This window comes from Anarrhichthys ocellatus, unplaced genomic scaffold (assembly GCF_004355925.1).
Source record: "Anarrhichthys ocellatus isolate YVR2014 unplaced genomic scaffold, GSC_Weel_1.0 scaffold19, whole genome shotgun sequence".
In the NCBI taxonomy this organism is placed as follows: Eukaryota; Metazoa; Chordata; class Actinopteri; order Perciformes; family Anarhichadidae; genus Anarrhichthys; species Anarrhichthys ocellatus.
The window spans coordinates 4,130,079-4,146,053 of NW_022280049.1; the positions used below are offsets into that span (position 1 = coordinate 4,130,079).

At 43.0% G+C, this 15,975-nt stretch overlaps 1 protein-coding gene across 2 annotated transcripts; it reads right to left on the minus strand.

Moving 5' to 3' along the window:
• Positions 1 to 3,282: 3,282 nt before the first annotated feature.
• Positions 3,283 to 12,498, minus strand: dctn4 (dynactin 4). 2 transcript variants are annotated; one of them, XM_031858151.1, is made up of 14 exons: positions 12,305 to 12,498; positions 11,619 to 11,689; positions 11,291 to 11,469; positions 11,055 to 11,098; positions 10,200 to 10,307; positions 9,392 to 9,412; positions 8,768 to 8,841; positions 8,126 to 8,238; positions 7,938 to 8,047; positions 7,766 to 7,839; positions 7,350 to 7,404; positions 6,794 to 6,901; positions 4,940 to 5,037; positions 3,283 to 4,823 (listed from the first exon to the last, which is right to left on the minus strand). In XM_031858151.1, the coding sequence occupies exons 1-14, from the start codon at positions 12,437 to 12,439 to the stop codon at positions 4,595 to 4,597; spliced, it is 1,419 nt and encodes a 472-aa protein (XP_031714011.1). In that variant the 5' UTR covers positions 12,440 to 12,498; the 3' UTR covers positions 3,283 to 4,594. The 2 variants fall into 2 exon arrangements, with proteins under 2 accessions (XP_031714011.1, XP_031714013.1); XM_031858153.1 differs by lacking the exon at positions 9,392 to 9,412.
• Positions 12,499 to 15,975: the final 3,477 nt, after the last annotated feature.

The following is a 15,975-nucleotide window of genomic DNA, read 5'->3' on the forward strand; positions in this document are numbered from 1 at the left end:
GGGCAGTTAATGAACCTAGTTTTGGGATGGATGCTTGTAGAACACAGAGGATTTTGTGCTGAGCATCACTGAATTAAGATCCGAGTGTGGCAGGTGCAGAGATGCACGACTCTTTTCTGTAGAAGTCAGAGGAAGTCAAGCTCGTCTCTGTTTGCTGATATAAGCAAATAAAATGATTCTTGTTCCGGGGTGAAATATCTTGTGGGTGGAATTGCACATCCCTGCAAAGAGACCCGAAGCCTTTTGGAAAATTCGAGCCTCGGTGTGATTCCCGACAGCATGCATTGCTCAAGTTGATCTTCAAGGTGTCAACACAACTCTGCACACTGGTGTACACGAACCATGCCATTTAAAATCACCTCTTATTCAATTTGGGAACTTCACTGATATGCTTCCGTACAGAAAGATAGCACTATCGTATCTGTAAGCTGAACATGAAACTACAGCCAGCAGCTGCCTGACTAAGCTGAGCATAATGACTGGAAACAGGGGGACTCAGTCCAAACTTCAAAAAAAATAAATTCAACTACCAGCACGTCTACAACTGTCTAATTTGCACATTATATCTCATTTAAATTAAGCCGTTTTGCTGTTTCCAGTCTTCGTGCTAAGCTAAACTAAGCCTCCCCGCTCCACTCTTTACTCATCACGGGAACAGGCCTACGTCGAATCAGGCCGGGCAGTGGCCTGTGAAGAAACATTGTATCATGTTTACCTCAAAACTGGTGAAACATTTGATCTCTCTGGGCAGACAGAAGACTGTTGTGGGGTCACAACCGTTCTGACTTTGCTCTTCAGGTTTGCAAAGAGAACACTGTGACCGAATTACAGAGTACCGTATGGTGACTAATGGTGCTATCCAATGTCCGTCACTAAACTAGACTAATCCTGATTAAGTCTGATTTCATATCTACTCTGGTCTCTTCATTGAGTGGGAAAATGTGGAGCCAACAGCAGACTTCCAGTGGCTACAGTGATTCCTCCCAGGGCTCCAATGTGTCGCACTGGCCTTGGCTTCAGCTTGGGTGCTGACACACTTGAGCCCTAACACACGTAATACACCCGGTGAGCAATTGAGCAAATACTAAATGAAAGCAATGAGCGGGCCTGCAGCCTGCGTGTCTGACGGGGGCTCAGAGGGGGGTGTCAGGGGTCAGCTGCTTTCTCAGAGCGATCTTTTTCAACCAGACGTCCAAAGTCAACATTCCAGCTAACCTACAGCCACCTGAATGCAGACTGAATGAAAGAGAGAGGAAATGGAGGGAGATGGAGAGAAAATGACAAAAGGAGCATCGTGGAGAGGGTTTTTGTTTTTTTCCTCCTAAAAAGCTAATGTTTCTCAGGTTTGGCTTTCCCAGCTTTGGAAGCCCACATGTCTACAGTTATTCATCTGGGTAGACATCATCCATTACCTCCAATTAACCAGATGATGGTCTGGTGAGCATAAAATGAAGCTGGCAATTAATCACTCACAGCACCTCCAGGCCTACTGCTCAACCTAAAAATAAGGTGGAAGCGAGTAAAAAAAAAAAGAGCTCTTCGGTTTTTTGTGCTTCTCCCACTCATTCCCAGAGACAGGACAAACTATTCTGGTCCACAAGCAAAAAGACTCCTCTCAGGATTGAAAGTCTAGCACCAAAATGTCACATATACAGTAGATTGCAAGTTACAGTGTGCAGGAGTTCGCATGCCATTTAATATCTATGCACTTGACAGATCGAATGCAGAATGCACACTGTTATGCTCATATGTACTGTAGCACTGATCCGTGAGAGGGGTAATAATACACAGAGAAATGATAGTCGTCCAGGCTTCCAGATGTCACGGTTTTATGAGATGGAGGGAATTTAATGGCTCTGTTGAGGTGTAGTTTTTCTCCTCTTTCGCTCGTTTGTGTCATGCTTCTCCTGCGGCTGAGCTACTGGCGGTTTGGGGCAATGACGTAATTGTGGAAACGTCCTGGGTGCAGTCAAACTTTTAATTCAGTGAGGAATTTTTCATCTGGTCAAGGCTGGCCCGGGCCTGTCTTTATAAATAAAGATGTTAGGCTTCAAAAGAGGGAAAACGGAGGTAGAGGAAGGACGTGAAAGCCCTTCACTAACCCACTTACTTACTCAACACCGCTGGAGAAACCATATTCATCTCTAATCCCCGTAACACGGTCACAGGTCAGATTTCTGTGCTGTTTACAGTACGAGGTTCTACAAATAAGATCACGCTGTTGCTGAGCAGGAAATAATTAGAGTCTTGATCCAGGAAAATATTGTCCTGACCAGAAGAATCTAGAATTTGTCTTCCAGGCCGTGTTTTTGGAGATCATTCAAGGCCATATGCAACCCAGGCATTTTCAATGAGTCTTCCATGTTTATCTAAATTAAAGTATGGCCATGATTATATACACAAGTTTAGCATAGCAAGCACTCATCTTTTTTTAAATAAAATATATCTGAAGCAGGAAGCAACCACCCAGTAAGTGCAGGTACAGCACACCACTGCTGTGCACTCAAAGTCAGCTGCTGCTCTCATCAGCTGTGCTTGAAGTGAGAGTCTGGGCCGCTTCAGTGGTACGGAGCGGCCCCATGTGTGCTTTATTACCTCATATTCTGTGGTGATGTATGGCTCTTACACTGGCCACTCCTCCGAGCTGTTTATATCTGCTGAAGATAAAAGAAAATCATGGCTTTATTACCCAGACGGAGTGGGTCCGTTTACACAGCGGACAGGCCCGCACCATGTATCTGCTCGGCCTTTCCAGAAGCAATAAACTGTCCCATGCGTGTGCAAAGCATCACTGAACAGGACCGATATGTGTTGAATACCAAATGGTATCTGTTGGGACAAACATTCCATTATTAGCTACTCCCAATGTTGACAGGTAGACCTTCCATCCGCTCGACTCACACCCTGAAAAAGCTAATATTGAGCTTTTGCTTGGATCAGTATTCAAATGTTTCTGTCTGGATCAGAGTGTGTGGTAGCTTCTCAGTCAAATCATTACTGCAATAATCAGACATACGGTTTCAGCTTGTAGGGCAATTCAAGATCATACTGTAGAGTGCATCACCGAAAGCTCTCCTCCAAACAAACTCTCTGGAAACTGTTTGCCTGCAGCGCCATCCTGTGGTGAGAATGAAAACACGCCACGAGGCACAGGGAGAGTTTGAAAGGCATTGTGGGTTTCAGAGTCACAACTTATGGGAAAAAACTCCCACCTGCATTAAAAGTCATGTCAGCCCTCAACAACAACAACAACAACAACAACAACAACAACAACAAAAAAGTCAAGAGTACTGTGACAGTATCACATGATTTTATTAGCCTGTACAGAAGATTAACTGTGTTGGAAGGCTCTGTTTTACTAACACACTTGCGGACCAAAAATGACAGCAGCTCACGATATATACTGGCAGAGAGGTCAGTGAGCTCTACAAACCAGGAAGATACATTTGATATTAAATCAGAAAAAAAAATGATAGTGTCTCAAAATATTTAAATAATCAACACTTTGTACTGCAATGTGATCTACAGAGCTTCCTCCCCACGGTGCCAGTGAAGGTTACGGTTTGACTTAAAACAATAATAAAACGATTCAACCCAAGGAGAAGCTTGTCTGTTGATCTGAAAACAGTAGATCAGTAAGTGGGACGACATTGTCTACCGTGTGCCATACCTGCTATAGCTGACGCATGCGAGTTAATACGATATTACCGTCTGCAGAGAAAGGATGTTGGCGAGGATGCATAAGCTGAAAGCGCGGAGCAGAGTGCTGCACAATGGGGACTCGTTCTGATTCTGCTCATCGCTCATTTATTCTCGATGTTACGTTAACGTATATCAACTCACTCATCTTTCAACATGAACTGCTATTTTCGACATGTATTAAAGACCAATATACCAAAACAAATCCACAGCTGACACATGGAATAGGACAACATACTTTGCCATTTAAGAAAATACTCTATGCGGCACAGAGACAAAACCTTTGTCACACTCGAACAAAAAAGGGTGGAGGGTTAAAAACAAAACTTAGCATTTTCCTAATAAGTAATATTATGTACACTGCCGTTCAAGTTTGGGACTATTTGGGTATTCTCAACACAACAGTATTCTCCCCTGGCTGGTAACACTATAGAGACACCGACTGTGTGTTGAAGTTTTTAAACACTGAGCACTTTCTTTTGGTAAATAATAGATTTGAACACAACAGGTGACTCCACACTTGTGAATGGCGGTGTGTATACATGAGGTTCTGCTTCACACTAAAAGTGATTGTTAACGGTAGTGTTTAAGGTGAGGAGAGTCACGATGCGGTGAAATACAGTATGTAGTCATAATTTGATAAACAAAATGTAAACCAGTCATGGTTTCATGTAGTTTTATAAAGTGGGCTGTAATGCAATCACTGCATTCTCCACCATGTAATCTGGTGACGCAACTAAAACTCTGGCACAGCGGCATGCCGAGCAGACCGCACGTAGTTCTTACACGTCAATGAGCAGAATCAGAAATCATGTTTAAATTAAACTCGTCCCACAGAAATTGGTTGAAAGAGCTCGATACTAGGACTGTTTGATAGCAAACAGAGTATTCATGTTCAGGGAGCGAGTGGCCCCAGCCTCAGCTCTACGTGGTGCGTGAGCCAAATGGCCTCGGCGGCGGCGGCGGCGGTGTCGGCTCCCTCCTCGCTCGGCCTGACGGGAGCAGCGAGGTTGCGGAAGTCGTGTCGGATCTTAAATGAAACGGTGACATCCGCGTCCTCGTCCTTCTGAGGGATCACTCTGATGAAGAAACCAATCTTGTTGGATTTCCTGAAGGCAACAACACTGTGGAAAGAACAGAGGGATCAGACCGAGAGTTCCCTCACACCGTGTGTGTGTGTGTGTGTGTGTGTGTGTGTGTGTGTGTGCGTGTGGGTGTGGGTGTGCGTGTGTTCACTTACTCTGGGTCATCCTGAAAGTCCTGGGGTTCAGCCAGTTCATCGTACTCAGCAGCAGCATCCTTCCCTGCCAAGACCAGTTCTTTGCTGGGTACCATAACCTTAAAAAAAATTAAAATAAATAAAAGTTACAGTTCAACATTCAGTGACTTTCAGACTATTGGATGAGTCGACTTAGGTTTTAAACACCATAAAGTTTCTCTGTTTTTAAGCACGCCAATGTCAATTTGTGGGTTTTTGGGGAAAAACAATCCGCCTCAACTCAAAATGAATACCGGTGCCTTGCTTATTGTTGTTTGACCTTCACTGAGCAGAATGATGAACGTGCAGTTTGTCACCAGACGGCTGCTTTAAAATTCATTTGTTGGAGGAGGAACTTTTCCTGTGCTCCGCTTACATCTGACTTTAGGACGTGTGCTGTATGTACGAGCGTCATTTTGTGACTCTTAAAGTGAACAATATTTGCATATTCATAGATTCTGGATTTTTTTTTTTTCCAAAGAGGGAAAAGAGACAAATTCAACTGAATCATTTTTAACGGTTATTACATTTTTTGTAGAAACCCAAATACAAGTATGACCCTTAAAATGAGCATATTCCTCTTGAAATAACATGAAATAAGCGTTTACGCTACGGTCACAATAAAGACCAAAATAATCACTTTACCATTGAGTCTCTGGTCCGTCTCTTCCGAGTCGCTCTGACAACTGCCTGAGGCTCTATGGAGGACCGCTTTACTGCAGGTTTCCACTTTGAGCTTTTTAAAAGCTCTTTAAAGTGTTGCTGCTCCTTGCTCACTTCATGTGAAGGTGTTCCAAAAATCCAAATTGAATACAACTAATTTATGTTTACACTACTCTCTGAACAGACGGATATCCATCATCTGGGGGCGAGAGGCTCTATTTCTGGAGACTGGAGTTTCACTTGAGAGATAACGGAGGACTGTTTCATCTGCTCGAACGGGATTGGTCAATACTTCTCAGCCTACAAAACGGAAATTACCTTTAAAATGAGTGTATTGTGCTCTTATAGTCATCAGTGTAAACACACATAAGATAAGCAGTGATCTATGGAAAGAGCTGCTCCATGAAATCAACCAAGCGGTGGTTCGCGCTGCCCTCCAGGTGTTTGAATATCAGGTCCAGCAGGATGACAGGAATGCACTGCATTTGGCCGCAATGTGAAAGGAAATGGGTCACGAAGACGCTCCGTTTTTTTTGGCCAGGAGCTCGTCCTCCTTACCCGGCCTGGGCCGTGACTTGATTGCTAAAAAGGCCAAAGACAAACGGCCTGTAGTCACCGGGAGCTCAGCGGACCGTTTAGCGCAGGAACACTCTTAGCTGTGCTCGTGACAGCTGACAGACGGAGGTAAGAGTTGGACCCAACTGCTCTGCATATAAGACGATGATAAGGCTACCTGCTACAGGCGGCGTGAATGAACAGACCGCCCTGCGGCGCAGAAATATTGCTTGATAGAATATGCAATATTTAAGGTGGCCACAAGCGCCATAATCTGAGACTGTGCACATTTCATATCCTCTGTATTTGAGCCATGGTGCAGTTAAAGCTCCGCTCAGTGATGTTTGGCCACCATGTGGGGCAGAATTACTCTCAAACAAGCTGATGAACACACAGCCCTTGCATATTATTGCCTCCTAAAGTGGTTTTCGGGACCGTCATGAAAGGTTTAACATATTCGTTTAATGCAGTAATAATTCACACCATTACTGTCTAAATCATACAGTCAATGTTTGGTAGTGGTTGGACCGCAATGAGTATTCAACACAACTGTCTGATACTTGTGTGCGACTACAGTTTATTTCAACAAATAAAAAAGGAGAAAGTAGTGTTAAAGACCTTCGCTGTGCTGTTGATGTCGTCCGGATCTTCATCCTCACAGGGAGCCAGGGTGACGTGGGTGATGTTCTCCACTGGGTTGGTCAGAGTCAGCAGCACTTGGCTCTCCTAAATAGACAGGATGTAGAAAAATGTATCTTTCAAAGCTGATTGAGTTCACTTATTAAAAAGGTCTGTTTTTCACCATTTAGCTCAATACACTTATTAGAACTAAGTTTTGTCCTAATTCGGGACGCCAAGTGCATTTCAGCCTCTTTCTTAACCACCATCTGTATTAGCACTTTGATCTTTTGGCTTCGTTTTAGTTTCATAGCCGGACAGCAGAGCTAATTTCCTTGTAAGACAATAAAAATAGAGACTTGAGCTCCAAAAGTGTTAGCTAGTGGTGAGTTAGCTGTGTTAGCAGCATGTTACAGACTCAACAGAACAAATAAAACATGTTAAAGATAAAACACTCGACATGTCCGAACCAGTGCGCGCGCGCGCGCACACACACGCACACACACACACACACACACACACACACACACACACACACACACACACACACACTGACCTTCATGTTCCGGAGATTTGGAATGGACATAATTCTCACTTCGGGGATGTAACTCCTGTAGGAGGAACAATCAATACACAGTTACACTCAAACCCACGGACTGCATTCAACACAGCGTTCAACCACATTCACTGCGGGTTAAAACACAAGCACACCATGAACCCCTGAGAACAACGTGCTATGTGTACAGTATGGATTGCCCCAAATGAGTCATTTGATGTATTTTCCAGGAAACCATTTTAGAGTGTGTATATTTTGGGGTTATTTTCCTTCAAATGTTTTTAAGATGAAGCTACTTTTGCATGGATAATTCCATGAACATGAGTCTGTAGTTGTAATTATTAACAAAAAAAAAAAAAAGGTCTGCATCCTCATGAAGACACATGTTTGGACAGAACCTGACGACCAATACTCACACAGCCACCAGCTGTATTTTAAACTTGATTGAAGTCGGGTTAAACTCTGGCTTGCTCAAGTTGTGCTCACATTTCTGGGAGGAGGAAATAAAGACAGAAAACCATGATGTAAACGTGATCGGCCTTTTTAAAAAATGGATCCAGGAGGATACAAGCGTGAAGTGGTACCGACCCTGCAGCGCAGCGAGCGCTTCATCAGGAGGTGTTTGTGTCTGGGGTGGAGCTGAGACGCCCCTGCAGGCTGGAAGTCGGGCTGCAGGAGCCGCTGGCGCAGCGTGGTCACTGGAGGGACACGAACAAAGCTCAGCTTCAACCCAAAATAATTTGTATTGTTTAGCGAGCTCCAATCAGAACTCTTACCCTCCGGTAGGCTGATGGGCCTGGTATAACAGTCTTCGGGCAGGGGTTCCACTTCATCCAGGGCCTGGGCCGGCTCGATGGTGATCTCCTTCTGGTCCTCGCCCTCTTTCAGGCTGGTGGAGTCACACAGATACTGCCGTCAACAACCTGCTGTATCTCTCATAGTGTACACTGAACGCAGTAAAGCTTAGTGAGATTTTCTAATGTTTACGTCAGACCACATACACGTAACAACACACTATATCTTACATTGCCAATGAGCATTATTAGCTATATTACTTTTTTAGTCAAGATCAAAGTTGCCTTCTGTCAGCCAATTCATTTACAGACATAAAGCAGGGTCCTTGAATGCATCCTGGTGGTTTAATATAAAAATGGTGATCGCTGCATTACTACAAAGGTGATGATGGAACTTTGAGAGAATATAAAAGGGTGACGAGCAGTTCACTGCGATGGATTCACATGTATCTCAAGCAGAGCTTCAGGGCTCTACAAAATTGATTTTCATGGCACACTGAAATTAATGAAACGACCGCTGCTGGACGGTATGAAGTCAATTTATCCGAGTAGTTTTACTATGAAGATATGTTCCGTGTGTGGAGTCGGCAGTAATTCTGTGTATATGACAGGAAGACTACTCACGAAAGGCCAGACAGGCTGGATATGGGAGCTCCAGACCTCTGCCTCTGCAGTCGGGTTCCGAGGCCATATTTCTCCTGAGAGAATTTAGGAATAAAAACAAGATCAGACATTCTGCCGAGTGAAAAGAAGAGCTAAAGACAATTCATGAAATGTACCTAATCTACAATGATTTTCTACATGACTACGTTTAACACACGATCTTGATCCAAAAGCGGAGTTTATGACAACTTTCAAAAACTAAAATGGAAAGAAATGGTATTTGTCATTTAAATAAACAATAAGTAAGCCAAAAACAATTCAATTAATCTTGTGTTAAGAGACAATAACAGGAGCCTTTCTGCCCAGGATAGTGGGAGGGAATCAACTCGGACAGACTGAGGGTCCACCACTTAATTAGTATGAAAATATTTCGATCTGGTCACACAGACTTAAACAAAGTCTTTGGTTTCTTCTCTCCCTCTTATGAACACAAAGGCTCCCATTGTTTGGATCTCCGTCTCAATTACCCAACATTCATGTGATCTGTGAGGTCACTCGGTTACAGATTAGACAGGAAGAGAGACGCAGAGAAGACAGTGCTACTGTAAAGATGAGACTATCCAAGTTGTGAAAAATACAACTCACCACCACATGAATAGTGTGTTGCTGGGGGGAGGGAGGGCAAAAACCAAAATATCAGAGTGCATAAGCAAAGGAAAAGGAGAGAACAAAGAACCAGGTGAAACAAAAGCAATTCAGCAAACATTAGTGGCATTTGGTGACATGCAACAGCAACAGAAATGCTATCAGTGATGGAAAACAACTGCAGGACATAGCAGCTTAATGTCTGGAGATGTTTCCAACACACGACAGGACAGACTGGTTTGCATTATTGGATGTTAACATTGTAGAAGCAGAATGAGCCAACAAGCTCAGGAAGACCATGTCCACACCGGGGCAACTCGCTTTATTAAAGAAAGCACATCTTCTGCTCCGTTCTGACCTTTCAGACGGACTAAGCAGGATTCTTTTCTGTTGTTTTGAAATTTCAATATGGAAGGAGAACTTTTTGAAAATGTACCCAAAAGTCGTCTCCACAAATAAAAAGCATGTTCATACTTATCCGCCCAAGTGTAGACATGGTGTAAATCTTTTACTCCAAGGAAACACATGAGCAGCCGAGCTGCTTATTATTCACTCCTGCTTTGGTTAAATGTTTGCTTATCAAATAATATCCCCAAGGCCACAAACTTTCAATGTGTCATTGGTAATGTTATTGAGATTTAGTTAGAACCTCCGTATCAAATAGATCTCTCGAATGTATATCATCATTGATCTCTAGATTCTGTCACAGATTACAGTGAGACGACAGCTGTTTGCATTTGAACAGGAAAAGAAGAAGGTATTTCATTTTTTTTGAAAGGCTGAATTGGGCTCATAGGAGGTAAAGTACCGAGAACGCCAGAGGCATGCACTGTCGCCTCCTGGCCAGCTTCTTCCTGTCTCTGTCCTGCTTCTCTCTGTGGGCCAGCTGCTGGTAATACTCGATCAGCTTATTGATCTGTGGGGAAACAAATCATTGGTCATCAATCAACTGGTCATCAATGCCTCATGTATTCTTTTTTTTTTTATAAAACAACCCAGTAAGTGTCCCAACACTACATATTGTATTTACACCCTGAGCCACCACTTAGCACTTACTTAGCATCTATTGTATTCATACTAGATTATTGCACTTATTGTTTTTATATTAGTTTGTGGCACTTATTGCATTCGTTTGTTTCTGCACTGTACGTTGGCTCTGGTTTATGCTATTAGATGCTTGTTTGAAGAAAGGAGATGAACTTGTGACTTCTGGTGACTAGTTGTTCTCTCGAAAACCGATGTTGAATACACTTATTGTAAGTCGCTTTGGATAAAAGCGTCTGCTAAATGACTGTAATGTAATGTAATGTTTGGTTACACAACAGCTTGACAATAACACAATAAGGCCTTACAGGCACCCTTCAAAACAATCGACTGACAAACTTTCAACTTGTGAAAAGTGGAAAAGTGCAGATAAATGATCACTAATAGTTACAATCCTGAAAAGAAACACTGAAAATACTTCTGTGCAATAATTGAAGGCTTAGAAATGGTTAATTTTGTGGCGCATTTCTCGACTCGGCAACTAAGCAACATTCTGCCTCTGGCCAGCTATGTGTGGGTGTCACTTATTATTCACAGGCACATCTATTGATGACTTCATGGTCAGGAAGCATGTGAGCAACTTGTGAGACTAAATGACCACGGGGGGGGGGGGACTTACCCGCTGAGTAGAAGGGTTGTCTGGCTCCTGCCATCCACCGCTGGCTGCAGTAAACAAAAATCAGACAAAACATGAGTCATAAGAAACAAATACAAGACAACAGCTTTGTACATGTGCTGAATTAATGAGCAACTGGAGACCTACTTGGTACCGTGGATGCTTCTTTTTGAAGTTTTTTGGAAATACTTAAAACATGAGCACATTGATGCATCTACATTATTCATGTCTGCACCCACCAACTGATTTGTCAGCCATTCCCACGTCCCTGGAGGTCCAGCGACAGAAGCCACAGGCCAGGTAGTAGGCCTTCTTCATGGCCGTCTTGGTCGGATCATCGGGCAGAGGAGCTGGGATGTTGGTGGCTCGAGTGGACAGCGTGTGCATGCAACATGGGCAGTCAAAACAATTTGCACACCTGCAGCACAGATAATCAGGAATGAATGAGAGGACAGAAACAGCGTTTATTTGATGGCGTAAGGAGACCAGACAGGTACAGTCAGCAGTGACCTGCAAGATCTCTATATTGTGTATGCACGTAGCTCTCTTTAAGCAGGAGCGTCTCACCTGTTCTTTTTAAGCTTAGCCTCTGCAGACGGCATGTTCTCCAGACAGCTGGGACAATAGTGGGAGTCCACCTGATCACCAAAAACAGGGGTTCAAGAGAGGAGTCAGTCAACCTGCGCATCCACATCTTAAACTGAATGATGTTTTTCAGGAGAATAGGACTCGTGTTTTACTGTAACGATAAGCAATCACGTGTTTACAAAGAACAATCACTGACTGATAATCTGAAATCGCAATATGTGAGAAAGCTAAAGCGGTCTGGGTGTGGTGTCCATGACTGTGAGCCACGTTAACAAGATGGATTTTGACTGTGAAGACGTGAGCTGGGGTGACCTAATAACAAATAGTTTGTACTTGTCGGACATATTCTTTATTTATGAGCTCGGCAAATACTTAAACGTTACACTCAAAGAATACCAAGAGCTAGCTAGCTAGCTAGCTTGTCCGCCGATTTATGCTGTGCTCGAAATAACGCTAACTCCAGCGGAAGTTAACCCGTCGCTTGTAGCCAATGAGATGAGCCGGCTGTTGATTGACAAGCGGCTTAGCCATACAATGCGCGAGGTGGCTGGACTAATCCCACCTACCTGTCAAAGCTACTAGCAAACCGGCTAACAACAAAGTAGCTGCTGACTAAATTAAGCTAACAGCTAGCTTGAGGACAGTAAGGCAAAACGTCCACGTACCTCGTGAGACACGCATTCCAGAGACCGTAGCTCACTACAATAGCGACAGAAATAAAGTTGGGATAGAGGGGCTCTGATCCTTTTCTCTCCACGAACCAGATAGACAACTCTATCCGGCTGCAGAAGGGACGCCATCTCTGAGCAGCTCAGCCGAGTGGATGGGCTCACTGACTGCACTCCTGCTAGTGTGGATGTCCCCGACTCCCCGCTAGTCTGGCCTTAGAGGAAACACAACGTGCTCAATGTCGACCTCGTGTGGTCAATGTTGGAACTGCCAGCCTACACCCAGAGATGAACTACACAGGGGACCAAGGCGTAGGGGGCCCTCTAGTATTTTGTGTAGTATTTCTGGATATGAGTTGGACATTAAGTTTTTATATTCAATATTTACAAAATATACAATTAGTGTCTTGTGGTTCTGTGTTGTAAAATGTACCTGTATTTCTTCAAGAAATCATCATTGCCGCTGTGATTGTGTCCTTGGAGTTTGCTCCAATAGCAGCTCCGGGGTCCGTCACTCAACTTGGGATCATAACATATGTGAATTAATTTTTTTAAATCCCTTAAAGAGACTAAACTAATTCACAAATCCAATATGCCGTTATACTCCGGCTAACTTGCTGCAAAAAGAATGTATGTGGCCTTGCGGGACAGTGCAGATCTTCACCGAATACTGTGTAAACTATGGTCTGTGAGGGGCTGCAGCAGGAGTGGAATTAGGAACGTCAGCCACCCACAGGGCACCTGGCCAAGTACCAGCTCACCATGGCAACAGCTGATCCCAGAGAGGAGAAATGAATCATGAATATGAACTAAACCGACAGTTTTTCTCCTCTTTTTAGGAAGGTAGCGCTTATCATCTTGTATTCATTAAGGTTCAACAAAGTTCAACTCCAACTCCAGTCTCCTTTATTCATTTATATCTCAGGCTATATATATAGCAGTGGTGGGCCGTCAGGGCCAGCAAGGCCTTCTCTGCTGGTCTAGACAAAATCACAAAGTTATAGCTATTTTATAATTCAATTATTAATAATTGATAAATACACTACATGTATTCCCATTAGCTTATTGTCTCACCATTAACGTGCAGCTTGATTGATCAGTGGGCTAGTGTGACTGTTGGGAAACTAGCTAGCAGAACTTTATAAGAGTTAAAGTTGAAAGATATGTAAGACGTTTTTACGTGACATTACATTTTTTTTTCTTGCTAGAAGGAGCAGAGTTGTATCACATACGGTTATGCGTCAAGTTGCTGCTCAGAGATCTGTCTCTGAGTCTCTGTCCTTCATACACAGTGATAAACAAGCTTCATAACAAAGTATGGTGAGGGTTGGTACCAGGTTGAACCAGTCCTCCTTTATCTTCTTTTTAAACAAACTTCAATGTTATCTCTCTTCATAGAGATCCTGTGGACTGCAAGGTCACAGCTAATGAGACAGCTGCACGGTCTGTTTCTGTTACCAAGCATCATGGAAAAGTACAAACATTATGCATATTATATCATTCTGTACTTTGTCTTTAAATAGTGAACAGCAGCTTTGGTAAGTGAACTGCTTTTGATTTTTTACATCTGCAGTAGCGTTACTAAAGCTTCTACCGTGTTGTTTTTATGATATGGTTAATATTGTTCCCTCTGATGTGAATAATATTTGAATGGTGCTCTTGAGTGTGTGGTGGAATATGTGTTTTAGTTTGTTGCTGGAATGTGCAGGGGCCTGTTGAATCGTGTTATTTGGGTTTTATTTTATACCTGCTTTGTTGTCATATAGATAAATGTGACTGGTTCTTGTGAGTTTGTTCCTGTCATTGTGTTAATTACATTGATTTTTACTATATGCATTGCCCTTTAATGACGAAGCATCCCGTCATGTGCGCATTCATGTATCTGCACTCTGCAGTTAGAGTATTTGTAGCCCTCATAGGTGTTGAGCTTCATGTAACATTTTATTTCACTTGTCAAATGTTGCAGTGTTATGTGAATATGCATTTTTTTTACACGAAACAAATAACAACCCGTAGCTGTGGCGTCATAATGAGGTTATTGAGAGGTGGTTCAACTGTAGTAGGACATCACTGAAGGCCCAGGTATAAAACACACGGCCCGGCACTGATATATTGTGTTCTCTAGTCTAAATGAATGCTGTTTATTAATGTGCACAGTGGTTAAGCCCCACACATGCTCAGACACACACACACACACACACACACACACACACACACACACACACACACACACACACACACAGACCTAGTCAACTGTGTTTGCTTTATTTTTGGCAGACTGTTTTAATGAGAGAAAGTGAGTTTTAAAGAGCTGGCTCCTCACCATGTGAATGCTGTGATACCAGAAGAAAACTTATAACGGTACTTGTCTACGTCGTTACGTCAGCAGGGGGCGTTATCTCAGCCAGCTGTGCGGCCCTCCGCCCCCACAGCCAGAGGAGTCATATCATCCCGTGGGAGAAGCGGACAGACAGCTCACAGTGAGTCGACCACCGTGTCGGTGAAGGACGAGACGTGATGCGGTCCTTCTTACCCCTGCTGTTGCTCGGTCTCCTGCGACCCTGCACCGGCGAAACCCCACTCACACAGGTAGGCGACCTGTTGACACACACACACACACACACACACACACGGTGTGTATCCAGATAGATATATAAAGACAGACGTAACACCGACAACCTAATACCAGTAAACGTCTGTTAAGGCACCGTTCACACCTGCGCTGTGTAAACCTGAATTAAGCTGTAGCAGGAGAACTGATTTAGATGTATGACGTAACCTAAAAGGTAAGCAGTATTGCCCTGCGTACGTTTTGTCATAAATCGACTTTTATGTTGAAAACTGGTGTTACGCAATAATGTAAAAAAAAAAAAAACTAAATAGAATGGTATTTTTGTCTAATCCACGTGGTGTTGACATCCTTATGAATACTTGGTAGGCATTATCTCAACAATACGCGACAACAAAAAGTAAGTAATCCACAGTAGGGATGGTTTATGGTTACACCTTTTATTTTCTGCAGCTAGTTTTTAAGTGCATCAGCTTCATCAAATGTTTTAAATAATGACAATTGTTGGCCTTTAATGCTTAGTGGTTTACATGCACGTGGAAATTAAAGCAAACGTGACAATTAGCAGGACGTCACAGATGGAGCTTTTAGCTTCTGTTTTCTGTATTTTTCTTTATGAAATTATGATTGTTGTGATTTAATTGCAAGATGTAGAGGGCATTATTCCTCAGTGGGTAAGAATAAACTCAGATCTGTGAGTGTTTATTTAACCAAGTGCCTCTGTTTTTTGTTTTTTTACGAGGGCAATGTCCTGCTGCTCTGTTGGCACTGGGTTTGTGGGAAATGTCCGTATGTCTGCCTAACATAACAACCAACGTAACCTATGAGGTGGGAGAAAGGTGAAAGTGTAGCAGCTGTTACTGACGGGTCTGTATGATTAAGGCTTTGGGAACTGTTGGCTAAAAAGCACCTGGTTTTTCCATTGGTAACAACTGGATCACAAGGAGACAATTGTTTGGTTAATACTTAGGGATTTTTCAACATTTCTCAGTGTAACAAATTGTGTATGTGTGTGTATATATGTATATATGTATATATATGTATGTGTATATATATGTGTATGTGTGTGTGTAAATATATATATATATATATATATATA

What these genes read in the sequence shown, in the direction of transcription:
- dctn4 (XM_031858151.1), bottom strand. Translation starts at nt 12,439, where the DNA reads ATGGCGTCCCTTCTGCAGCCGGATAGAGTTGTCTATCTGGTTCGTGGA. An exon ending in TGGAATGCGTGTCTCACGAG is followed by an intron (nt 11,690 to 12,304) that starts GTACGTGGACGT and finishes TTTGGTGATCAG; the next exon opens with GTGGACTCCCACTATTGTCC. An exon ending in GCATGCCTCTGGCGTTCTCG is followed by an intron (nt 9,413 to 10,199) that starts GTACTTTACCTC and finishes CCCTCCCCCCAG; the next exon opens with CAACACACTATTCATGTGGT.